At 37.4% G+C, this 26,264-nt stretch overlaps 3 protein-coding genes across 5 annotated transcripts; 2 read left to right on the top strand and 1 right to left on the bottom strand.

The window, feature by feature from the left end:
• On the bottom strand, positions 1 to 10,189 carry LOC148081172 (uncharacterized). 3 transcript variants are annotated; one of them, XM_087788593.1, is made up of 4 exons: positions 10,104 to 10,189; positions 7,979 to 8,587; positions 4,122 to 4,183; positions 2,525 to 2,836 (listed from the first exon to the last, which is right to left on the bottom strand). In XM_087788593.1, exons 1-3 carry the CDS (start codon positions 10,126 to 10,128, stop codon positions 4,128 to 4,130), a joined length of 690 nt encoding a protein of 229 aa, XP_087644719.1. In that variant the 5' UTR covers positions 10,129 to 10,189; the 3' UTR covers positions 2,525 to 2,836; positions 4,122 to 4,127. The 3 variants fall into 3 exon arrangements, with proteins under 3 accessions (XP_087644717.1, XP_087644719.1, XP_087644718.1); XM_087788591.1 differs by lacking the exons at positions 2,525 to 2,836; positions 7,979 to 8,587 and adding an exon at positions 1 to 1,833 and having other exon boundaries at positions 10,104 to 10,187; XM_087788592.1 differs by having other exon boundaries at positions 2,525 to 4,183.
• A 2,596-nt stretch (positions 10,190 to 12,785) lies between these two features.
• Positions 12,786 to 16,957, top strand: LOC148081171 (uncharacterized). The gene is made up of 2 exons (XM_087788594.1): positions 12,786 to 12,865; positions 14,747 to 16,957. The coding sequence occupies exons 1-2, from the start codon at positions 12,847 to 12,849 to the stop codon at positions 16,162 to 16,164; spliced, it is 1,437 nt and encodes a 478-aa protein (XP_087644720.1). The 5' UTR covers positions 12,786 to 12,846; the 3' UTR covers positions 16,165 to 16,957.
• A 3,394-nt stretch (positions 16,958 to 20,351) lies between these two features.
• LOC148081170 (uncharacterized) lies at positions 20,352 to 23,500 on the top strand. The gene is made up of 2 exons (XM_087788595.1): positions 20,352 to 20,431; positions 21,614 to 23,500. Exons 1-2 carry the CDS (start codon positions 20,413 to 20,415, stop codon positions 22,945 to 22,947), a joined length of 1,353 nt encoding a protein of 450 aa, XP_087644721.1. The 5' UTR covers positions 20,352 to 20,412; the 3' UTR covers positions 22,948 to 23,500.
• Positions 23,501 to 26,264: the final 2,764 nt, after the last annotated feature.

Below are 26,264 nucleotides of genomic sequence, written 5' to 3'. Positions count from 1 at the left end.
GATAGTAAACTCACACTGTGGATATCTAAGAAGATGGATTTAATATGCAAGTTTGTGCATAACATTCACCACACTGAAAGCAGGTAAAAGGTTTAGTTTTCGCAGTCAAAGATTCACGACATTGAGGACATCAATTTTTTTTTTATTTTTTTATTTTCATGTTCACTTCCAGATTTCAGTGTGTAAAATATCTTCCATGCTGAGAGCATCTGAAAGGTTTTTCTCATATTAGTTTTATTGTGTTGATCTATACATACTCTTGGCTGATGAAAGGTTTTAACAGTCTGGATCCTAATGTGAGTGTCATGACATCCTCCTCATAAAAATGATAGTCAACATGTGAATACTCATGTGTTTCTTTGATTTCGTACTCCGGGTAAAATATTTACTGAACACAGGTAAAAGGTTTTTCTCCTGTGTGAGTCCTCATGTGTTTTTTCAGGCCATGAACATATGCAAAATATTTACCACAGAGTGAGCAGTTGAAAAGTTTTTCTCCAGTGTGAACTCTCATGTGCGTCCTCAGATTCCCACTCTCAGCAAAAGATCTTCCACACTGGGAGCAGGTAAAAGGTTTTTCTCCAGTGTGAACTTTCACATGTTGCTTCAGATTCCCACTTTCAGTAAAAGATTTACCACACTGCGAGCAGATGAAAGGTTTTTCTCCAGTGTGAGTTCTCATGTGTCGCTTTAGACATGCATTCAGCCTAAAAGACCTTCCACACTGCGAGCAGATGAAAGGTTTTTCTCCAGTGTGAGTCTTCATGTGGTTCTTCAGATTCCCACTCTGACTAAAAGATTTACCACACTGTGAGCAGGTAAAAGGTTTTTCTCCATTGTGTGTTCTAATGTGTATCTTCAGATGCTCACTCTGAGTAAAAGATTTACCACACTGAGAGCAGGTGAAAAGGTTCTCTCCAGTGTGGATTCTTATGTGTTTCTTAAGGCCCTCTGCAAGTGCATAACATTTACCACACTGTGAACAAATGTAAGGTTTTTCTCCAGTGTGATACCTCATGTGTTTCGTTAGACACCCACTTAGACTAAAAGACTTACCACACTGCAAGCAGATGAAAGGTTTTTCTCCAGTGTGAGTCCTCATGTGGCTCTTTAGACACCCATTCTGACTAAAAGATTTACCACACTTGGAGCAGGTAAACGGTTTTTCTCCAGTGTGAGTTCTCATATGCGTCTTCAGATGCCAACTGCAAATAAAGGATTTACCACACTGCGAGCAGATAAAAGTTTTCCCTACTGTATGAATTATCATGTGAGACTTCAGACTCTTTCTCTTTACAAAACTTTTTCCACAAAGTGAACAACTTAAAGGTTCTGGGCTGCAGAATTTTGTGTGATAGGTCAGTCCAGATTTTGAATAACATTTCTTCCCACATCCAGAGCAGATCAGTGATTTGTAATCATCATCTTTCTTCTCACTGACATGAACTTTTGGATTCTCCAAAGAATTTGAACCTGACTGAGTGTTACTGGTTTCTCTCCAGTCTTCACTGTCATCAGTGTCAGATTCAGAAGACAGCCCCCTCTGGTGGTCAGGATGGAGAGGTGTATGCAAGTAGCTGGCTGGTTCTGGTCCTCCACAGTTGTCTCCATCATCTTCTGCCTTCATTTGTGGAGTCAGGTTGTTGGTGTCATCATCATATTCATTCTTCACATCAACAGGAGTGTGGAAGAAGTGGGACGGAATTTTTTCTTCTCGTATATTTTCCGCCTCTTCTTCTTTAATGAGTTCATGCTCTTGTTCCTCCTTAATCAGACTGAAGCTGCACTTCTGTTCCTCAACTTCTTCTTTGATCACCAGCAGCTGATGAACACCTGCAGCGACACAAACACACCTGAGTCACTGAACACTTAAACTATTTATGAACTCTCGTTGGCGTTGCATCATGTGTAATGTATTTTAAATTAGTAATATATTATAAAGTCAGTGAGGACATTTCACAGTTATCACTGGTCTTCATCTCTTTTGCCATCCCCTCAGTCCGTCCTGAACTTGCCAAGAAGGGGTTTACCTACTCTGCGCCTCCTACATGGAACACTTCAGCAGAGATTAAAGCTATCCTTCATTTATAGGCTGATGAGGCAGTCTGTGGGGGTCTGCACATGCACTTGATATTTGCACAATTCCAATGTATTGTTATGTTCTGTATTGTCTTCGGTTTGTGCAACCTGTTTTGTGTATGAAACAGGTCTATCTACAAAATGTATCCTGTATAAATAAAGGTTAATAAATAAGTAATATCGTTATGTTATATCATTTATCTCTCAAATGCATCCTAGGTATTCTCCCAGTTGGTCATGCCATGAACACCTTCCAAAGAAGCATTCAGGAAGAATCTCTAAAAGGTGATCCCTGTGTAATATCTGTGTTATCAGTAAGATTAAAAATCATTTGATTGTATTTTTACGTACACACAGACACTTTATTGATCCTCAAAGGAAAAACTATCCATCTATCTACTAACGTTATAAGATCAGGTCTAATGAAAGAAAATTACGTTACACATAAGTTAAATATTGAGTTTAATTCTCAGCAAATGTACAGTACATTTCAACTCCAAGCTTACAGGAAAGAAAACAATTAAAGAGCCAAAGAATACATGTGACAAAATTACACAATATTTACTGTCTTTTAATTTGGCAGTTTTTCTTTATAACTTGTTTGTGTTCACTGACACAAACAAACCAGCCCCGAGCTAATGGTGTCCCCAGATGTGGAATAAGTGGCTCTGAGGAGACGATGCTTGAACACGGCGATACCTGGTTGCAAGATTTGATCCAGCATCACGCTGGCACACCCTCACATCAGGGTCTGAGGCTAGTGCGAGGATAGATAAACATAACGGTAATCATTAGTAAGTTATTTAACTAGTCGACACAATGAACCCATAAAACAAAGTTACACAATAGTATCTTTATCAAGCGCCACAATGATCTCTGTTAAACTCGCGGTGAACGTATAATTGAAATCAAGGAACCTTACCTGTTGATATCCCAGATACAACGCCGAAGCTTTGGAACAATCTTCCTCTCTCTTTGCGCTTGATGGAGTCTACTGACTCCTTTAAGAAACATCTTAAGACATTCTTATTTGTTAAGGCTTTCCCCTGATTTTCTGGGACACTTGTGTTAGACTCTGTGTTATCTTGATCTTTTTAGTATATATTTTTTGAGTATTTTTTTTATTGTTTAAGCGCTTTGTGACCCTGGTCTAGAAAAGCGCTCTACAAATATAAATGACTTACTTACTCCAACTGACATGCAGTAGATGTTCTTCTCTGAAGATGCAGCAAGTTCCTCATCATGACCATATTTTAAACTTATTACTTTAGTTGCTCTGAAATCTGGGCGAACGAGAGGTTACGAGAGTCCATTATGACGTAATAATGGCTTCACTCCTCCTCCAGCTGTGATGCACTTTGTTTATACAACAAGTCCCTAGGAGGTGTAGACTTCAGGGATTGATGACGCTGTTGCTTGAACAAGTAAAGTAGACGTGGTGATGGTAAACAAGATTCAATCTTTCTTTTTATATTAAATTATTTAGATTAAAATCTTGTAAATCTTGTAAAAACTGTAAAGAAGGTTGAGAATCGTATCAGGTCCTTCCTCGTCCTCTCTTGTCCACATCCACACCTCTCCTGTCATTCAAGTCAGAATAAGGTTGTAATAAACAATAATAGACTGTAGCTCTATTGATTTCACGTGTTATATGTTATAAAGTTACAGCATCTCTGTCACATTGTGTCGTGATTCATAAATGCAGCCATTATATTGTTGTATTGAAAAACTAAAACAATGAAAGTAATGAAAAAGTTTTATAAAACTAGTGAAAAACATTACAATTTAAAGACATTAATAATGTAATGTAACGTATTAATTTGAAATGAGAGTAATAAGTAAAATAAATAATAAATGATCAACTTTAAAGTAACTTTCCACTGATGCAAATATAGTTCAGTCATATATGATACTTTACTACTTCTACTATACTACAAGGATCAAGAGGCTACAAGGATCCACACTGAGTCATATTAATGACGTACACAAGTTTGAACAATGTCATTATTCCACCTTGAATAGAATATAGTATAAGTGTGTACCTGGATTCATGGTCTCCATCTCCAGCAGGATTCTCCTCCGTTTGGAGCTGCTTCGGTGTGTTCTGGTGGAAGAAAATGGAGGAGAGTGAAGATCCTTTGTTTACCACTGAGTCACGTGGTTTTCTTCTTCTGACGCCGTTGTTAGTCTTGAGTTTACTCTGTCGCCATCTAACGGATGAAATGTGTACTTCAACACAGTCAAGAGTACAGAAACATTTTAAATTAGAATTCCATTAAATAATAGTTTGAAATAAATTAACGTTAAATTACTTCAAAGAAGAAATCAAATAAAAGTTTTTAAAAGGATATGAAAGAATCCCAGACTAAATATTTTCCCAGGAGCAGGAACCCTCTGTAACAAATGGTTTAAGCAGTAGGATGATGACATGATGACATCAGAAGCAGAGGTGATGTGTTTAGTGACAGACGTTGACAGTAAAGACACAATCATGATCAAACAGTAACACACACGTGTTGGTTGTTAAACGGGTGGATATTAAATTAATCACAAACTTAATCGAAAAAATGGTGCAGGGATTATAGGTCTGTTTGCTATTGTCTGATCACCTGGAGTCTTCTCTACGAGAGTCACAGACGTTCTTGTGAAACAACATCACGTCAGTCAGTTATATCAAGTCAAGTCATTTTTTATTCATAAAGCACGTTTAAAAATGATCAAGGTTGACTAAAGTGCTGTACAGGTGCTCAAAAACATGAGATGCAACGCCAAAATACAGGGCACATCATGACACACACAAACGGAAGCGACGAGGTTCCAACTCAACATGAGTTAAAAGCCGCAGAATAAAAGTGCGCTTTAAGTGACGATTTCAAAAGTTCAATGGTGTGGGCGCTTCGGATGTGCCAAGTCATGGCATTCCAGCTCTGTCTCCTCTGGTCTTTCGTTTTGTCACAGGAACATCCAGCAATAGCTGGTTGGCTGATCCAAGAGATCTGTCTGGAGTATGAATGTGTAGCAGTTCAGCCAGATACTCTGGTGCCAGGCCTTCAAACTGAAGCTGCAGGTTCACATGAAAGTTCAGCAAAAGCCAGTTTCCTTCATGTGATCATGTGTTCGGAGCCACCTCCTTGAAGAACACATTTCTATAGAAGCAACATCACATGATGAATATGCAAGAAAACAGCAAACAATTGTTTTATAAATATTACAAGTGTATATACACGTGTGTCCGTTTAAGGTTTAAATATTTTCACAGTAGAGATAAAGTAGTTCATGTACAATATCTGAATAAGTTCAAAAATTCTGTTGGACCCGGACAAAAAGTCAAGTTCTTGTTCCTGCCAAAAAAGAAGATCTGTTGAACCCACACAACATCGTGAAACCAGTCAGATTCAAGGTGACATCACAGTGATCAGGCTTGTCTTTAATGGAATCATGCGTGTCTGTCAACGAGCGTTGGCTGTGTCAGAGTTCCTGCAGTGGACAGTTGACTCAGAGTGGAAGAGGAAGCTGCAGTGTCACCTGTTGGTGACACTTTGAACCTTTCTATTCAAGTAAGGAAAAATGGAACTCAGGCAAGTTTGATCAAATGAATTGAGTTGATGTGTAATAAGTGTCTGTCTGCAAAATAACCAAAACCACAACATACCTCCCTATACTAACTTTGTAGTTTTACATTTCACATAATGAACTGCACCTGATGATGGAACAGCCTCTCCTCAGTGACAACAGGAAGTGATGCGGAAGTGGGTCTGTTTAAAGGGTTTCCAACCACTGATAGTTGTGTTGTTTGACAATATGAAAGACCTGGTCCTCTCAGCCTGGCTGTGACAGAACCGATGTAGAGACATTTAGAATTTCATTTCATTTTATTTTACATTGTGCATCGTTGTCAGTCCCAAATACACATTTGACTGATTATGTAATCGAAGTATTCTTTGAAGCATTTGATGTAATTGTATTGCCTTGATTGTGGATTAGTAAAGGTAAAAGACATGAATTAATTTTATTTCTGTTCAAATCTATTTTAACACTTGGTACACAATAGATAGACAAACTTTATAATGTTTTCTTTAACTGGTAATAATCATCTTTTTAGTTTTTCATTCGTTTAGTTTCCGTATTGTTCTTTTCTTTATAAATATAATTTTCTATTTGTTTTCTTAATCAAACAACAGAAAAAACATTCAATACACAAACATATGGAATGTTGTTTCCTAGCATGTTTTTTTTCATCAGACAGATTTCAAACAGACATTTAGTCTGTATTTGTTGTTTAAATGTATTACATGTACAAATATGTAAACATATTTATTTCCTGGTTTTTATTCAGTTTTAATTTATTCGTGTAAGATATCTGCCACAATAACTCTCTAATGAGTGTCTACCAGACTGGGAGCAGATGTTGGCTCTTTTGTAGTGTGAATCCGCATGTGTATCTTCAGGCTCCAACTCTGAGTAAAAGTTTTGCTACACAGAGAGCAGATGAAAGGTTTCTCTCCGGTATGAGTTCTCATGTGATCCGTCAGATTCCCACTCTGTGCAAAAGATTTACCGCACTGAGAGCAGGTAAAAGGTTTTTCTCCAGTGTGAGTCCTCATGTGTCTTTTCAGACTACCTTTCTGACTAAAAAAGTTACCACAAAGAGAGCAGGTAAAGCGTTTTTCTCCATTGTGAGTTATCTTGGGTGTCTTCGGGCTCCCTCTCTGACTAAAAGATTTACAACACTGAGAGCTGGTTAACTGTTTTTCTTCTGTGTGAGTTCTTACATGTTCTTTCAGATTTCCACTCTGTGCAAAGGATTTACCACACTGGGAGCAGGTAAAGGGTTTTTCTCCAGTGTGAATTCTTATATGTTTCTTCAGATGTGCACTCTGAGTAAAAGATTTACCACACAGGGAACAGGTAAAGGGTTTTTCCCCAGTGTGAATTCTCATGTGTTTATGCAGACCATGATCATCTGCAAAACATTTACCACACTGTGAGCAGTTAAAGGGTTTTTCTCCTGTGTGATTTCTCATGTGTTTATCCCAAGCCCCTTTCTGACTAAAAGATTTACCACATTGGGAGCAGGTGAAACGTTTTTCTCCAGTGTGAGTTCTCATGTGCATCTTCAAACTCCCACTCTGAGTAAAAGATTTACCACACTGAGAGCAGGTAAAAGGTTTTTCTCCGGTGTGAATTCTTATGTGATTCTTCAGATTGTCATTTAAAGCAAAAGATTTACCACATTGAGCGCAGGTAAAGGGTTTTTCTCCAGTGTGAGTTCTCATGTGTGTCTTCAGACCCCCACTATGAGTAAAAACTTTGCCACACTGAGTGCATGTAAATGGTTTTTCTCCAGTGTGAATTCTCATATGGCTTTTTAGTCCCTGAACATGTGCAAAACAATTACCACACTGTGTGCAGAGGAAAGGTTTTTCTCCAGTGTGAATTCTCATGTGGTTTTTCAGTGACAGTGCATGTGCAAAACAATAACCACACTGAGAGCAGGTAAAGGGTTTTTCTCCATTGTGACTTCTCATGTGCGTCTTCAGACCCTCACTGCAAGCAAAAGATTTTCCACACAGAGAGCAGGTAAAAGGTTTTTCTCCAGTGTGAGTCCTCATGTGATCCTTCAGTCTCCCACTCTTGCTAAAAGCTTTACCACACTCGGAGCAGTCAAAAGGTTTTCCTCCAGTGTGAGTTCTGATGTGCTTCTTCAGTGTTTCACTCTGAGCAAAATATTCACCACACTGAGAGCAGGTAAATGTTTTTTCTCCTGTGTGAGTTCTCATGTGACCCTTCAGATTCCTACTCCTAGCAAAAGCTTCACCACACTGCGAGCAAATAAAACATTTTTCCATGTGAACTCTCCTGTGTCTCTTCAGATTCCCACTCTGAGTAAAAGACTTACCACACTGAGAGCAGGTAAACGGTTTTTCTCCTGTGTGAATTCTCATGTGATACTTTAAAGAGCTCCTCATACCAAAACTTTTTGCACAATTCGGACAACCGAAAGGTTCTCGACAGCAAACTTTTGTGTGCTGAGCCAGTCCGGATTCTGAAGAACATTTCTTCCCACATCCAGAGCAGATCATTGATTTGTGATCTTCATCTTTCTTCTCACTGACATGAACTTTTGGATTCTCCACAGAGTTTGAACCTGACTGAGTGTTACTGGTTTCTCTCCAGTCTTCACTGTCATCAGTGTCAGATTCAGAAGACAGCCCTCTCTGGTGGTCAGGATGGAGAGGTGTATGCAAGTAGCTGGCTGGTTCTGGTCCTCCACAGTTGTCTCCATCATCTTCTGCCTTCATTTGTGGAGTCAGGTTGTTGGTGTCGTCATCATATTCATTCTTCACATCAACAGGAGTGTGGAAGAACTGGGAGGGATTTTTTTCTACGTCTTGTATTTTTTCCACTTCTTCTTTAATGAGTTCATGTTCTTGTTCCTCCTTAATCAGACTGAAGCTGCACTTCTGTTCCTCAACTTCTTCTTTGATCACCAGCAGCTGAGGAACATCTGCAGCGACACAAACACACCTGAGTCACTGACCAATCAAATATTGATGAACTCTTGTTGGTGTTGTATCAGTAGATTTGTTTTTGTTCAGTTCTCACATATGTCATCACACACTTATGTTGTACAAAATCTCACAGCTTTATGTATATAAATATATTTAGTTGTTTGTTGTCATCACCATTTTCTGGTACAGCAAGTCCCAAAAACACATGTTCTTGGCAGAAGCGACGCGCTATGGACGCTCTGTAAGCGCCGAAGCAGAACCTCTGCGTCCTTAAAACAAAAACTTCTGCTATTTTAAGTGAACCAAACGAGACGCCTCGTCTTATTGATAAACCTGGCAGTCGAGTCACATTTGGAAATACTTTGGATTCAAAGAGGATGAATGTGGAGTAACTATTGACCTTCAAAGTAGTCTCTGAAGTTTGGATAATAAAGGAAGAAACACGTCAAACCAACAAACACCTGAAATAGATTTTATTTTTCATTTACAGTTTCAGTCAGATGACACTGACCAGGAGCAAGAGAGTCTGCAGCCGATGATTACGGTAATATTTGAAAGGCAAAGAAAACATGTCCTGGAAAAAATGTCACCATCACAACTGTTTGAATGTGAAATGATTGATTGTTGGTTTTCTTTATTTAATAAAGTTCCTTCTTTTCTAAACATGGTCTCGAAGAGTATCAAAGTTTCGACAAAATGTACAGTGATCGGCATCGACTATGAAATGTCGGTATCGTGTCAACCCTAGTTTGTAAACACAAAATGGGATTGTTTGTGGTGTCGCGACAGAATGAAAGTATAATATAAGATAAATACAAAATAAGGAATAGAAAGACAGGAGCGAGCACCAGGGAAGTCATTCTACGGCACCTGAGATAAGATTTGATTTCTAAGTCATTTTCTGTCTCTGACTGATGATTTGAGTAAAATGTTTTAAATAAAACGAAGAAAGAACATTTAAAGGAAACGACACGATATTATTACAATTGTATCAGTGCTGTGTTCTTTCATCTCTGCATGAGTGAGGAAGGAATGTGTGGATTAAGATAAGACGCCTCAGGAGGAGTGAACCTGCTGACCTCGAGGATAGTCAGTCATTCAAGCTCGTTATCGTTGGAAACATTGGAGTGAGACTGGAACGTTGATATAACAGCAAACTAAAATCGAAATGTAAGAAAGATCGTGTATTTTATTTATTATTGTAATGTAACTAATGTAGAAATGAGAACAATAGGTTAGAAATAATGCACCACCATTTTGAAGTTACTTTCAACTAAAATACTTTAGCCATACAGGATACTTTACTACTTCTTCTATACTAAAAATAATCAAAAAGAACCTTTACCAGTTGTTAGTTTATTTTAAATGTTAATGTAGTATTATTTTACACACCTTTTTCCACGATCTCTTGCGCCATGATCTCATGATCCACACTGCGTCATATTAATGACGTACACAAGTATGAACAATGTCATTATTCCACCTTGAATAGAATATAGTATAAGTGTGTACCTGGATTCATGGTCTCCATCTCCATCTCCAGCAGGATTCTATTCCGTTTGGAGCTGCTTCGGTGTGTTCTGGTGGAAGAAAATGGAGGAGAGTGAAGATCCTTTGTTTACCACTGAGTCACGTGGTTTTCTTCTTCTGACGTCGTTGTTAGTCTTGAGTTCATACTGTTGCCATCTAGCGGCTCAAATGTGTACTTCAACACAGCCAAGAGTATTTAGACTGTTGACTGACAGAAACATTTTGGTTAATAAATATATGTAAGAGATTTAGAATAAAGTAATTTTAAATCAGTTGTAATAAAACGAGACAACTAAAAAACATATGTTTCATAAGAGGTATAGACAGATCTAGAAAAAATATATGGGGGGGTAGTTTGTTTGGAGGGGGTGGCAACATGAAAGCCTTGTGGACTGAATTTAATCACTTTGATGATACATAGAATAAACACTGAAACAGGCTGCCATTTGTTTAAATGAATTGTAGAGCGCGGCCAGGTGGGCCACCATGGTGACAACCTCGAGGTGGGTCAGACAAATGTGACCTGTCACAGTCCCCCCTGTCACTCCGTCAAACAGACACTACTCTAGGCGTGGCAAACCGTCGGCTCTCTGCTTCCTTAGTATTCACATTCCCACCCCAACACACCAAAGCATCGAACACTGGCCACCAGACCGGTAGAACATGCAGAGGAGTTTCCTGCAGATGTTAAATGATCGCAGCGTCCTCAGAAAGTACAGTCTACTCTTTACAACTTTCTTAAACACATGGTCTGTGTTGCAGGACCAGTTTACTGTCCAGCCACACACTGTCGACTTATAGTTGAGTCTATGGTTCTTTTAGGGACCAGTTCGGTTCTCTTGAAGACTCTAGACTCTAGAGTCTAGAGTGAATCTTTTGTTATGGTTGAAACATGTCGTTCATCTTTTTGGTTCAGTTATTATTTTTTGGAAGGATTTTAACTAAGAGAATAAGAGACAAAACACAGTGTAGCTGTAGTGAAACTGACTTTTTTTTTTTTTTTAGAATCCCTTGTGTGAGAATATGAGCATGTGTGTACTGAAATAAAGAAATATATGCTTGCATGTGCATGATACAATTTAGTATTTTTATAATTTTGTTTAAAAAAAAAAAGAGTGAAGAAAAGTGAAGTTGTAACCAGGGAGTGCAGCCATTAAAGTGATAAAAATGACGTTTTCTATAAAAAGCTATGTACACACAAACACACATACACACACACACTCTCACACACCCCCCCCCCCCAACCACCAATTTAATTGGTGGTTGGGTTTATCTTATCATATTTGACAGGTATTATCTCCCGGACAATCGGAATAAAAACAGAAACAAGCGTTAAATAACAACAAAGTCAGAATCTAGATTTACTTGTAGTGAGTGGTGGAGGCGCTTCTTACAGCTGGTCCCAAACCACTGAAGGTCTCCGCTCCGTACTTGCCTTTTTTATTCGATAGCTCAGATCATTACAAACTCAGATACACGCCCAGTGGACATTTCCACGGTTGGACAAAAAACATTTTGTTCTCTTGCTGCCAGCTAGAACCCGGCCTCTGTATGAGTTGGTGGGCGAGACACAACAACTTGCATGTGAAGATAAGCTCGTACATCTTGGTGCGGTCACTGTATCTTAAGCACAAACTGTCATTTCTCGAGGAACGAAAGTCTAACTGGGTAACTTCCCTTTAAGCTTATTGTGAGCTGCAGTAAGCATGATATGTTTATTGTGATAAGACTATAAAAGCAACATACAACTATTTAACAATATTTCGTTATTTTGAGTGTAAATGAATATAATTTTAATACATTTATTGTTTACATATCAAATTCATTGCACTAATTGTACTAAATATTGGATTTATTTTATAAATATATGGCTTTACCCGAAAAGAATAAACAATCATATCAAGACTAACATTTGGACACAGGATTAAACAGTAGACCTTTTAAGATGAAGAAACACGGGTCAGGAAATAGTAAAAATTTGAGAAAAACAGAAACTACAGAAAATGTGATATAGCAATGTCCACTCAAGCTCTGCTCTGTCGTCTTGTCTGTAACACGAAGTTAGACTGAACTTCTAAGGGGTGGGGGGGTCCTATTGGGGGAGAGATAAGAATAATGGTTCTTTGTTGTTATTTTAACAGAATCAAAATCAGTCAATAAATAAAAAACAAAAAGCTAAAAGGATGAATACAACCAATGAAAGACATCCATAAACACATAGGTTTATCAAACCACACAAATCCATTTATAGATTTCACAATGAGTTTGTTTTGTTTTCCGAAGCCCTTAAAAGATAAAAAGTCAATGAAACTTTTTATGTGAATTGAAAAAATATAATGTACTCACAGAGTGCTAGCGTTGTATTACAAGTATATATCTGATGTTTTATTTATTTTCTCATAAACGCCTGTATTTATGTGTTATACCTCTTACGAAACTTAAATCATCCATTTGCTTTACCGATTTCAAACAATATCTTAAAACTAATCTTTGACGGAATTCTAATTTAAAATGTTTCTGTTTCTCGACAATATAAATACTCTTGACTGTGTTGAAGTACATATTTAAGCCGCTAGATGTCGACAGAGTAAACTCAAGACTAACAACGACGTCAGAAGAAGAAAACCACGTGACTCAGTGGTAAACAAAGGATCTTCACTCTCCTCCATTTTCTTCCACCAGAACACACCGAAGCAGCTCCAAACGGAGGAGAATCCTGCTGGAGATGGAGACCATAAATCCAGGTACACACTTATATTTCTATTCAAGGTGGAATAATGACATTGTTCATACTTGTGTACGTCATTAATATGACTCAGTGTGAACACAGGTGTGTTAATTCTTCAACACAAAGGAGACACATTAGCAGTATTTAGTGAGGAAAGAAACAAAACATAAAACTCTAGTTACTCACCAAGAATTAACAATTGTGCACATTATTACTGAGGTATTATGATACATCTGTATCTATGACGGATTAAAAAAAACACACATTTACGTTTAAAGAAGAGAAACATTCCCGGGAAAACCGAAAGTATTTTGTATACGGTATTTTTCCAGATAAATGAATCTTGAATGTATCAATACACGCAAAAATACACATTTCAGTTTACAAGCAAATTTCAACCACATAAGAGATTTAAAAACGCGGTTCAACTTTCATTTATTTAAAGATAGTTCACTCACCGTTGGGATTATTTTCAGAGTAATCTGTTCTTTTTTCCAACTTTAATTGAAGCTCCACATGAGAAGAATTGTTCAGGAAAAACTGAAATTATTCTATATTATAAGTTCGTAGCAGAGGCTAACAGGCTAACACAAACAGGAAGTACTCTGGGTAAACATTGCTAGCACTTCCTGTCTACTACAGGGCCGGGTCTAGACAGGCATGTATGAGGGGGCAGCCACACATCTTAAGGGGGCATTGTGCTGTTACTTACTTACTTACATGTAAGTTTGAGGGGGCACATCATTTATTTGAGGGGGCCAGGCCCCCTCTTGCCCCTGCCTAGACCCGGCCCTGGTCTACTACCACTTTCTGCCAACATGCTTCATAATTCTGTCCCATTGGTCTTCAGAACTTATATCCTCCTCCTAAAGAGCCTTGATCAGTCCAAAGAAGTAAAAGTTACACTTTGGATTATATTATAAATATGTCATGTAATGTAATAATAAGGGATTCACAGATTCAACTTTAATGCTCCTGATACCGATATCTGGGCTTTGCAGGTTTTTTAAGGATCTATATTAACTCCATATTTCAAAGTGTTTCCAAATGTTAAGACCAGATTTGTGCTTATTCTTAATGATCTGGTTGTCGTGTTTATCTCTCTGTTGTCTTGACATTTCTAAGCATGTATTTTAACAGAGTATTGTATGGATTGTTTAAGTGCTTTGTGACCCTGGTCTGAGAAACGGCTTCAAAATTATTCAAAAAATAATAACTTACTTACAAATGCTAATTGACTGGTGCGTCAACAATACGTAGTCTTGTGTTAACTCGAAATAGCAGAATTCATTGTTTTGAAGACGGAATAGTTTCTCCTTCGTCTGTGTCGCTTTCACTAAAAAACACGTGTGTTCGATATTTAAGGTACTAAGTGTAATTGTTCCGTCAAATGAACATAATAATATTGTCTCGACTTGACTGTTATTTAAGATTTTCAACTGTTCAATATCTAACAGTAAAAGGTAATCAACAGCCAATTTGGAAGCTTGTGTCAAAGGTCAACTGACGACGGAAACAGACGAGCATCTCCGAGTGATGCACTCGTTACATCAGCGTCTCGAAGGAGGTCAGGAGGTGAATGTTGGTCAGGCAGAGCGAACTTTATAAATGCAGAGCAAGGAGAGGGTAGAAAAAAAAGGTATTACAGGCTGTTGGTGGAAAATGTAGCAAATACACAACTTTTTGGGGTTTATTTCATTGTTTAAATGCTAAAAGTATTTAGTGGTTCGTTGCCTTCGAAACTCGCCAGTTCCTAAACCTATTGTTGTTGTTAATGTGTGTGTTTATTTTGATTCGTGGCTGTCAGCGATATATAACACGTCCACTGATACAACACCAACAAGAGTTCATCAATATTTGATTGGTCAGCGACTCAGGTGTGTTTGTGTCACTGCAGATGTTCAGCAGCTGCTGGTGATCAAAGAAGAAGTTGAGGAACAGAAGTGCAGCTTCAGTCTGATTAAGGAGGAACAAGAGCATGAACTCATTAAAGAAGAAGTGGAAAATATAGAAGAAGAAAAAAACTCCCAGTTCTTCCACACTCCTGTTGATGTGAAGAATGAATATGATGACGACACCAACAACCTGACTCCACAAATGAAGGCAGAAGATGATGGAGACAACTGTGGAGGACCAGAACCAGCCAGCTACTTGCATACACCTCTCCATCCTGACCACAAGAGGGGGCTGTCTTCTGAATCTGACACTGATGACAGTGAAGACTGGAGAGAAACCAGTAACACTCAGTCAAGTTCAAACTCTGTGGAGAATCCAAAAGTTCATGTCAGTGAGAAGAAAGATGATGATCACAAACCACTGATCTGCTCTCGATGTGGGAAGAAATGTTTTTCAAAACCTGGACTGGCTAAACACACAAAAGTCTGCTCTCTGGGACCTTTTAGTTGTTCTCATTGTGGAAAAGATTTTGTACAGAAGAAGAATCTGACAGTTCACATGAAAATTCACACTGGAGAAAAACCTTTCACCTGTACCCAATGTGGAAAGTCGTTTATTACGAAAGAGAGTCTGAAGATTCACATGAGAACTCACACTGGAGAAAAACCTTTTGAATGCTCCGAGTGTGGTAAAGGTTTTACTAAGCGTGTGAGACTGAAGGGTCACATGAATACTCATACAGGAGAAAAACCTTTTACCTGCTCTCAGTGTGGTAAGTCTTTTACTGAGAGTGCAAATCTGAAGACACACACAAGAATTCATTCTGTAGTGAAACCTTTTGACTGCTCTGAGTGTTGTAAAACCTTTACTACAAATAGGAGACTGAAGGAACACATGAGAATTCACACTGGAGAAAAATCCTTTCTCTGCTCACAATGTGGTAAATCATTTGCTAAGGTTGAGGGTCTGAAGTCACACATGACAACTCACACTGGAGAAAAACCCTTTGCCTGCTCTCAGTGTAGTTATTGTTGTGCACATGCATGGGTCCTCAAAAACCACATGACGATTCACACTGGAGAAAAACCTTTCACCTGCTCTCAGTGTAGTTATTCTTCTGCACATGCATCGGGTCTGAAGAACCACATGAAAATTCACACTGGAGAAAAACCTTTCCTCTGCTCTCAGTGTGGGTATTGTTGTGCACATGCATCGGCCCTGAAGAACCACATGAGAATTCACACTGGAGAAAAACCTTATACCTGCTCTCTGTGTGGTAAAGCATTTAATCAACTAGGCAGTCTAAAGGCACATATGAGAACTCACACTGGGGAAAAACCTTTCATCTGCAAGCAGTGTGGTAATTGTTTTGCACATGCATTGTCGCTAAAAAAACACATGAAAATTCATGCAGGATAGAAACCCTTAGCGTGTTCTTAGTGTTGTAAATATTTTTGCTCAGAGTATGATCTATAAAAACGCTTCATATTTCACCCAGGAGAAAACTGTTTCATTTACTCTCAGTGTAAATCTTTCGGATAGAGCGGGAGTCTAGAGATGCACAGTAGAACACTCGCCGAAGAATAACCTTTTACCTCTCGGTTGGGTCAATCTTTTGCTCAGTGGAAATCTCAAGTATCACAGGACAAGAAAACTGCTCACTGTGTGGTAATTGTTATGCAGAGAAGTATATTCATACAGAGAAAAACTTTACAGCTGCTCTCAGTGTAGTAAAATGCTCAACTCAGCTTTATTTATATAGTTCTTCAGAACAGCATTAGTCTCCTGCTGTACAAGAACATAAAATATAGCACAAAATAATAACGTAGATAATACTAGGTTCATGGCAGAATTGAAATGTCAGGGGAAAAACCAATACTGTAAAACCCTTTGTCTGTTTTCATTGGACATTGTTGTTGGCAACCTGGGGGAACAATATAAAACTCAATAAAGAAAAAAGGTGTTAAACTGATCTGTGCCTCAGAAATGATTCTGTTATGTTTTCCTTTCTCACCGTACACAGTAAAACCTTTGAACCAGATATGATTTCTATTCATTGTTTTAGTAAAAGTGTTAAGTCAGATTCCTGAACTTACATGGAGTCAAAGTGAGATATTTTACACATATGGAAAGACTCGATACACACTTGATGATTCACAGAAATGTTCCAAGGTCAATACATTAACACTAAGAATGGACTGATATCATTTCTGGAATGTAACAGTTTGAATTGCTCAATAAATGGATATCATATGACAAATGGAGACTAAATGACTTTTTTAAGCCTGTCTGAGCGTTAAATTACCATTGTAGAAAATATAAATCCAATCTATTTTTTCTATATTTACTATTTTTTTTGGTCAAAAAAACAAAAAACATTTTGTTAAAATGAATTCATAAAGTATAAGGAAAAAAGAATGAGTGGACACATGTGACTTTTGTCCTCCTGTCTTTCTACAACAGAATAAAAGGTTTACAAATAGAGACAAATATTACCAGTGAAAGATAATCTTATACGGATTATTTAAACAAACTACACAAATCCTACAGAGAATAAATTATGTGACTTTGAACTAAATCTTGTGTCTGATCTTTGAGTTTCAGATCAAATTCAGTTTTGTAATCTGACGAAAAGAAACCCAATGAATTAGTTTTTTAAAGGATAAAATACACAATAAGAAAAGATAATGTGATCGACGTGGTCAATTTGCCGAGCTCAACGTCTTAGAAAAACAACGAGAGATAAGAACATGGCTGGACACACGTCCTTTGTTATTTTAACAGAATCAAGATAAAAACTTTTTTTTAAGAACAAAGCTAAAAAGATGAATAAAGCCAGTGAAAGATATCCGTGAACATATTGTTTTATTAAACTACACGATCCTAAAGCGTTTAATGAATTAATTTGTTTTATTTTGATTACAATACAAAAATACTAAAATTACATATTCTCGCCACAAAACTTTAAACAAACTCGAAAAAGGAGTAGGTTGAAGCAGAAGCATATTTTTGCCTTTCCTATGCATCCTAACCTATGCATGCCAATCCATGAAATAACCCAAAACATCAAATTATACAATGCATAAGAAAAACACAAAGCCAACAAAAACAATTTTCACATTTCAGTCATTGTAATCCTTAAATATTTTTGCCTTCCAATTTCTTTGTGAAACTCACCAGCATTCTACATAAAGTGGTATGAAAAAGTTTGGGCACCCCTGTACATTTTCATGATTTTCCTTTATAAATCATTGGTTATTTGGATAAAAAAAAATCCAGTTAAATATATCTTATAGGAGACAAACACAGTTATATTTGAGAAGTGAAATAAAGTTTATATGATTTACGGAAAGTGTGCAAGAATTATTTAAACAAAATTATGCATTTGCATAAACTTAGGCATCACAAAAGAAAACTTACTCAATATTTTGTGCATCCTTCTTCTTCAGAAATAACAGCCTCTAAACGCTTCCTATAGCTTCCAATTAGGGTCTGGATTCTGGTGGTATTTTGGACCATTCTTCTTTACAGATCCTCTCCAGTTCAGTCAGGTTTGATGGTTTTCAGTAATATTCAGGTCTTGGGGACTGAGATGTCATTCCAGAACGTTATACTTGTTCCTCTGCATGAACGCCTTAGTAGATTTTGAGCAGTGTTTAGGATAATTGTCTTGTTGAAAGATCCAGCCGCGGCACAACTTCAACTTTGTTACTGATTCCTGGACATTGTTCTCCAGAATCTGCTGATATTGAGAGGAATCCATGCACACCGCAACTTTAACAAGACTCCCCTGCACTGGCCACACAGCCCCACAGCATGATGGAACCACCACCTAATTTTACTGTAGCTAGTAACTTCTTTTCTTGGAATGCTGTGTTCTTTTTCCACCATGCATAACGCCCATGGTTATGCCCAAATAACTCTATTTTAGTTTCATCAGTCCACAGCACCTTATTCCAAAATGAAGCTGGCTTGTCCAAATGTGCTTGAGCATACCTTAAGCGACCCCGTTTGTGGCATGTGCAGAGAAAAGGCTTTTTCCGCATTACTCTTCCATAAAGCATCTCCTTGTGTAAAGTGCCCTGAATAGTTGACCGATGCACAGTGACACCATCTGCAGCAAGTTGATGTTGCAGGTCTTTGGAGCTGGTCTGTGGGTTGACTGTGACTATTCTCACCATCCTGCGCCTCTGTTTATCTGAGATTTTCCTTGGTCTGCCACTCCGGGCCTTAACTAGAACTGTGCCTGTGGTCTTCCATTTCCTCACAATATTCCTCACAGTTGAAACTGAGAGCTTAAATCTCTGAGATAGCTTTCTATTTCCTTAAAATCAATAAGATATAAGGGTGCCTAAATTTATCCACATGCCTAATTTTGTTTAAATGATTCTTGCACATTTTCTCTAAATCATATAAACTTAATTTCACTTCTCAAATATCACTGTGTTTGTCGCCTATAAGATATATTTAACTGGATTTTTTTTACCCAGACAACCAATGATTTATCAAGGAAAATCATGAAAATGTACAGGGGTGACCAAACTTTTTCATACCACAGTAATTTAAGTCCATTCCATAATTTAACTCCCAGAATTGAAACACATCTATATTTAACGTTAGTTCTCACTTTACATATTATAGATTTAACAATGTTTTGTTTTCCAAAGCCCTTAACAGATAAAAAGTGGACTTACGATGAAACCTTTTACTCAAATTGAAAAGATATAATTTACTCACAGAGCACTAGCATTATATTACTAGTATATATTTGATGTTTTATTTATTTTCTCATAAATTTTAAAAAAACAAAACTTCACAAACTTGTAACAACCCAGTTCCAATTATGTGTGACGTCCGATGTAAGTAATTTATATTTATAGAGCGCTTTTCCAGACACAAACCGCTTAAACAACCAAAACAATACTCAATAAAATATATACTTAAAAGATCAAGATAACACTGAGACAAACACAGGAGTCTCAGAGAATCGGGGAAAAGCCTGCACGAATATAAATGTTTTGAGATGTTTCTTGAAGGTTTCCGTTACCATAGCAACATGCTTGAACATCAACTCGTAGTCTTTCATCCAACCTCTGCATCTGAAGGCCTCATGCCATCATCCTAGCGATGAGAGTATTTACTGCTTGTTTAAGTAAGTAAGTAAGTAAGTAATATTTGTAGATCACTTTTCTAGACCAGAATCAGAAAAACCCTTAAACAATAAAAACAATATCCAATAAAATACATACTTAAAAGATCAAGATAACACCGAGACAAACACAAGAGTCTCCGAAAATCAGGGAAAAGCTCAAATAAAAGTGTCTTCAGATGTTTCTTGAAGGAGTCAAGTCTTTGATTCATACTTCAATACCTCTTACAAAACGTAAATCATCTATTTTGTTTTCCGATTTACGATATTTTCAAACTAATCTTTAATGGATTTCTAATTTTAATCGTTTCTGTTTCTCAACAGTATAAATATTCTTGACTGTGTTGAAGTACATATTGCATCCGCTAGATGTCGACAGAGTAAACTCAAGACTAACAACGACGTCAGAAGAAGAAAACCACGTGACTCAGTGGTAAACAAAGGATCTTCACTCTCCTCCATTTTCTTCCACCAGAACACACCGAAGCAGCTCCAAACGGAGGAGAATCCTGCTGGAGATGGAGACCATAAATCCAGGTACACACTTATATTTCTATTCAAGGTGGAATAATGACATTGTTCATACTTGAGTACGTCATTAATATGACGCAGTGTGAACACAGGTGTGTTAATCCATCAACACAAAGGAGACACATTAGCAGTATTTAGTGAGAAAAGAAACAAAGGCAACATAAAATCTAGTTACTAACCAAGAAAAAACAATTGTTTAGACAATAAGACACAGCACTTTTTTTTTGGATTCCACATAAGAGATTTAAAAACGCGGTTCAACTTTCATTTATTTAAAGATAGTTCCCTCTCCGTTGGGATTATTTTCAGAGTAATCTGTTCCCTTTTTTCCAAATTGTTGAAGCTCCAATTGAAGCTCCACATGAGAAGGATTGTTCGGGAAAAACTGAAATAAATCTATATTTTAAGTTTGTAGCAGATGCTAACAGGCTAACACAAACAGGAAGTACTCTGGGTAAACATTGCGAGCACTTCCTGTCTACTACCACTTTCTGCCAACATGCTTCATAATTCTGTCCCATTGGTCTTCAGAACTTATATCCTCCTCCTAAAGAGCCTTGATCAGTCCAGAGAAGTATAAATTAGACTTTGGATTATATTATAAATATGTCATGTAATGTAATAATAAGGGATTCACGGATTCAACTTTAATGCTCCTGATACCGATATCTGGGCTTTGCAGGTTTTTTAAGGATCTATATTAACTCCATATTTCAAAGTGTTTCCAAATGTTAAGACCTTTTTATTTGAGCTTTTTCCTAAATGATCTGGTTGTCGTGTTTATCTCTCTGTTGTCTTGACTTTTTGAAGCATTTATTTTAACAGAGTATTGCATTGATTGTATAAATGCTTTGTGATCCTGGTCTGAGAAGCAACATTTTATATACACAAACATTTGCTTTGGTGTCCTGAAGTTTATGCTCTTCTTTAAGGCTTTGACACACCGCCCAGAGTCCCTTTGGTGTGTCTCCCCCAGTCGGGAGTCGGCGTCCTAGTCGGTCCTAGTCGGACAAAATCGGTCAATCTGATTGGTCGAGTGCTAGTTTTAGGCAACACTTGCCTTGCCCCTAAAAAGTTTAAATTCAAAGCTTGTAGTTCTAATGTATAACCGGTCCACTGATACAACAGCAACAAGAGTTCTTCAGTATTTGATTGGTCAGCGACTCAGGTGTGTTTGTGTCGCTGCAGATGTTCAGCAGCTGCTGGTGATCAAAGAAGAAGTTGAGGAACAGAAGTGCAGCTTCAGTCTGATTAAGGAGGAACAAGAGCATGAACTCATTAAAGAAGAAGTGGAAAATATAGAAGAAGAAAAAAACTCCCAGTTCTTCCACACTCCTGTTGATGTGAAGAATGAATATGATGACGACACCAACAACCTGACTCCACAAATGAAGGCAGAAGATGATGGAGACAACTGTGGAGGACCAGAACCAGCCAGCTACTTGCATACACCTCTCCATCCTGACCACAAGGGGGGGCTGTCTTCTGAATCTGACACTGATGACAGTGAAGACTGGAGAGAAACCAGTAACACTCAGTCAGGTTCAAACTCTGTGGAGAATCCAAAAGTTCATGTCAGTGAGAAGAAAGATGAAGATCACAAATCACTGATCTGCTCTGGATGTGGGAAGAAATGTTTTTCAAAACCTGGACTGAGTAAACACACAAAAGTCTGTTCTCTAGGACCTTTTAGTTGTTCTCATTGTGGAAAATGTTTTCTAAAGAGGCAGAATCTGACAGTGCACATGAAAATTCACACTGGAGAAAAACCTTTCACCTGTACCCAATGTGGAAAGTCGTTTACTAAGAGAGAGAGTCTGAAGATTCACATGAGAACTCACACTGGAGAAAAACCTTTTGAATGCTCCGAGTGTGGTAAAGGTTTTACTAAGCGTGTGAGACTGAAGGGCCACATGAGAACTCATACAGGAGAAAAACCTTTTACCTGCTCTCAGTGTGGTAAGTCTTTTACTGAGAGTGCAAATCTGAAGACACACACAAGAATTCATTCTGTAGTGAAACCTTTTGACTGCTCTGAGTGTTGTAAAACCTTTACTACAAATAGGAGACTGAAGGAACACATGAGAATTCACACTGGAGAAAAATCTTTCCTCTGCTCACAATGTGGTAAATCATTTGCTAAGGTTGAAGGTCTGAAGTCACACATGAGAACTCACACTGGAGAAAAACCTTTCACCTGCTCTCAGTGTAGTTATTGTTGTGCACATGCATCGGGTCTGAAGAACCACATGAAAATTCACACTGGAGAAAAACCTTTCCTCTGCTCTCAGTGTGGGTATTGTTGTGCACATGCATCGGCCCTGAAGAACCACATGAGAATTCACACTGGAGAAAAACCTTATACCTGCTCTCTGTGTGGTAAAGCATTTAATCGAATAGGCAGTCTAAAGGCACATATGAGAACTCACACTGGGGAAAAACCTTTCATCTGCAAGCAGTGTGGTAATTGTTTTGCACATGCACTGTCGCTAAAAAAACACATGAAAATTCATGCAGGATAGAAACCCTTAGCGTGTTCTTAGTGTTGTAAATATTTTTGCTCAGAGTATGATCTATAAAAACGCTTCATATTTCACCCAGGAGAAAACTGTTTCATTTACTCTCAGTGTAAATCTTTCGGATAGAGAGGGAGTCTAGAGATGCACAGTAGAACTCTCGCCGAAGAATAACCTTTCACCTCTCGGTTGGGTCAATCTTTTGCTCAGTGGAAATCTCAAGTATCACAGGACAAGAAAACTGCTCACTGTGTGGTAATTGTTATGCAGAGAAGTATATTCACACAGAGAAAAACTTTACAGCTGCTCTCAGTGTAGTAAAATGCTCAACTCAGCTTTATTTATATAGTTCTTCAGAACAGCATTAGTCTCCTGCTGTACAAGAACATAAAATATAGCACAAAATAATAGCGTAGATAATACTAGGTTCATGGCAGAATTGAAATGTCAGGGGAAAAACCAATACTGTAAAACCCTTTGTCTGTTTTCATTGGACATTGTTGTTGGCAACCTGGGGGAACGATATAAAACTCAATAAAGAAAAAAGGTGTTAAACTGATCTGTGCCTCAGAAATGATTCTGTTATGTTTTCCTTTCTCACCGTACACAGTAAAACCTTTGAACCAGATATGATTTCTATTCATTGTTTTAGTAAAAGTGTTAAGTCAGATTCCTGAACTTACATGGAGTCAAAGTGAGATATTTTACACATATGGAAAGACTCGATACACACTTGATGATTCACAGAAATGTTCCAAGGTCAATACATTAACACTAAGAATGGACTGATATCATTTCTGGAATGTAACAGTTTGAATTGCTCAATAAATGGATATCATATGACAAATGGAGACTAAATGACTTTTTTAAGCCTGTCTGAGCGTTAAATTACCATTGTAGAAAATATAAATCCAATCTATTTTTTCTATATTTACTATTTTTTTTGGTCAAAAAAACAAAAAACATTTTGTTAAAATGAATTCATAAAGTATAAGGAAAAAAGAATGAGTGGACACATGTGACTTTTGTCCTCCTGTCTTTCTACAACAGAATAAAAGGTTTACAAATAGAGACAAATATTACCAGTGAAAGATAATCTTATACGGATTATTTAAACAAACTACACAAATCCTACAGAGAATAAATTATGTGACTTTGAACTAAATCTTGTGTCTGATCTTTGAGTTTCAGATCAAATTCAGTTTTGTAATCTGACGAAAAGAAACCCAATGAATTAGTTTTTTAAAGGATAAAATACACAATAAGAAAAGATAATGTGATCGACGTGGTCAATTTGCCGAGCTCAACGTCTTAGAAAAACAACGAGAGATAAGAACATGGCTGGACACGTCCTTTGTTATTTTAACAGAATCAAGATAAAAACTTTTTTTTAAGAACGAAGCTAAAAAGATGAATAAAGCCAGTGAAAGATATCTGTGAACATATTGTTTTATTAAACTACACGATCCTAAAGCGTTTAATGAATTAAATAGTTTTATTTTGATTACAATACAAAAATACTAAAATGACATATTCTCACCACAAAACTTTAAACAAACTCGAAAAAGGAGTAGGTTGAAGCAGAAGCATATTTTTGCCTTTCCTATGCATCCTAACCTATGCATGCCAATCCATGAAATAACCCAAAACATCAAATTATACAATGCATAAGAAAAACACAAAGCCAACAAAAACAATTTTCACATTTCAGTCATTGTAATCCTTAAATATTTTTGCCTTCCAATTTCTTTGTGAAACTCACCAGCATTCTACATAAAGTGGTATGAAAAAGTTTGGGCACCCCTGTACATTTTCATGATTTTCCTTTATAAATCATTGGTTATTTGGATAAAAAAAATCCAGTTAAATATATCTTATAGGAGACAAACACAGTTATATTTGAGAAGTGAAATAAAGTTTATATGATTTACGGAAAGTGTGCAAGAATTATTTAAACAAAATTACGCATTTGCATAAACTTAGGCATCACAAAAGAAAACTTACTCAATATTTTGTGCATCCTTCTTCTTCAGAAATAACAGCCTCTAAACGCTTCCTATAGCTTCCAATTAGGGTCTGGATTCTGGTGGTATTTTGGACCATTCTTCTTTACAGATCCTCTCCAGTTCAGTCAGGTTTGATGGTTTTCAATAATATTCAGGTCTTGGGGACTGAGATGTCATTCCAGAACGTTATACTTGTTCCTCTGCATGAACGCCTTAGTAGATTTTGAGCAGTGTTTAGGATAATTGTCTTGTTGAAAGATCCAGCCGCGGCACAACTTCAACTTTGTTACTGATTCCTGGACATTGTTCTCCAGAATCCATGCACACCGCAACTTTAACAAGACTCCCCTGCACTGGCCACACATCCCCACAGCATGATGGAACCACCACCAAATTTTACTGTAGCTAGTAACTTCTTTTCTTGGAATGCTGTGTTCTTTTTCCACCATGCATAACGCCCATGGTTATGCCCAAATAACTCTATTTTAGTTTCATCAGTCCACAGCACCTCATTCCAAAATGAAGCTGGCTTGTCCAAATGTGCTTGAGCATACCTCAAGCGACCCCGTTTGTGGCGTGTGCAGAGAAAAGGCTTTTTCCGCATTACTCTTCCATAAAGCATCTCCTTGTGTAAAGTGCCCTGAATAGTTGACCGATGCACAGTGACACCATCTGCAGCAAGTTGATGTTGCAGGTCTTTGGAGCTGGTCTGTGGGTTGACTGTGACTGTTCTCACCATCCTGCGCCTCTGTTTATCTGAGATTTTCCTTGGTCTGCCACTCCGGGCCTTAACTAGAACTGTGCCTGTGGTCTTCCATTTCCTCACAATATTCCTCACAGTTGAAACTGAGAGCTTAAATCTCTGAGATAGCTTTCTATTTCCTTAAAATCAATAAGATATAAGGGTGCCTACATTTATCCACATGCCTAATTTTGTTTAAATGATTCTTGCACACTTTCTCTAAATCATATAAACTTAATTTCACTTCTCAAATATCACTATGTTTGTCTCCTATAAGATATATTTAACTGGATTTCTTTTACCCAAACAACCAATGATTTATCAAGGAAAATCATGAAAATGTACAGGGGTGCCCAAACTTTTTCATACCACTGTAATTTAAGTCCATTCCATAATTTAACTCCCAGAATTGAAACACATCTATATTTAACGTTAGTTCTCACTTTACATATTATAGATTTAACAATGTTTTGTTTTCCAAAGCCCTTAACAGATAAAAAGTGGACTTACGATGAAACCTTTTACTCAAATTGAAAAGATATAATTTACTCACAGAGCACTAGCATTATATTACT

The sequence above is a fragment of the Callionymus lyra genome, chromosome 4 (genome assembly GCF_982586985.1).
Source record: "Callionymus lyra chromosome 4, fCalLyr1.hap1.1, whole genome shotgun sequence".
NCBI classification, from domain to species: domain Eukaryota; kingdom Metazoa; phylum Chordata; class Actinopteri; order Syngnathiformes; family Callionymidae; genus Callionymus; species Callionymus lyra.
The sequence above is the reverse complement of the archived record's forward strand: the minus strand, read 5'-3'. Positions and strand labels throughout refer to the sequence as shown.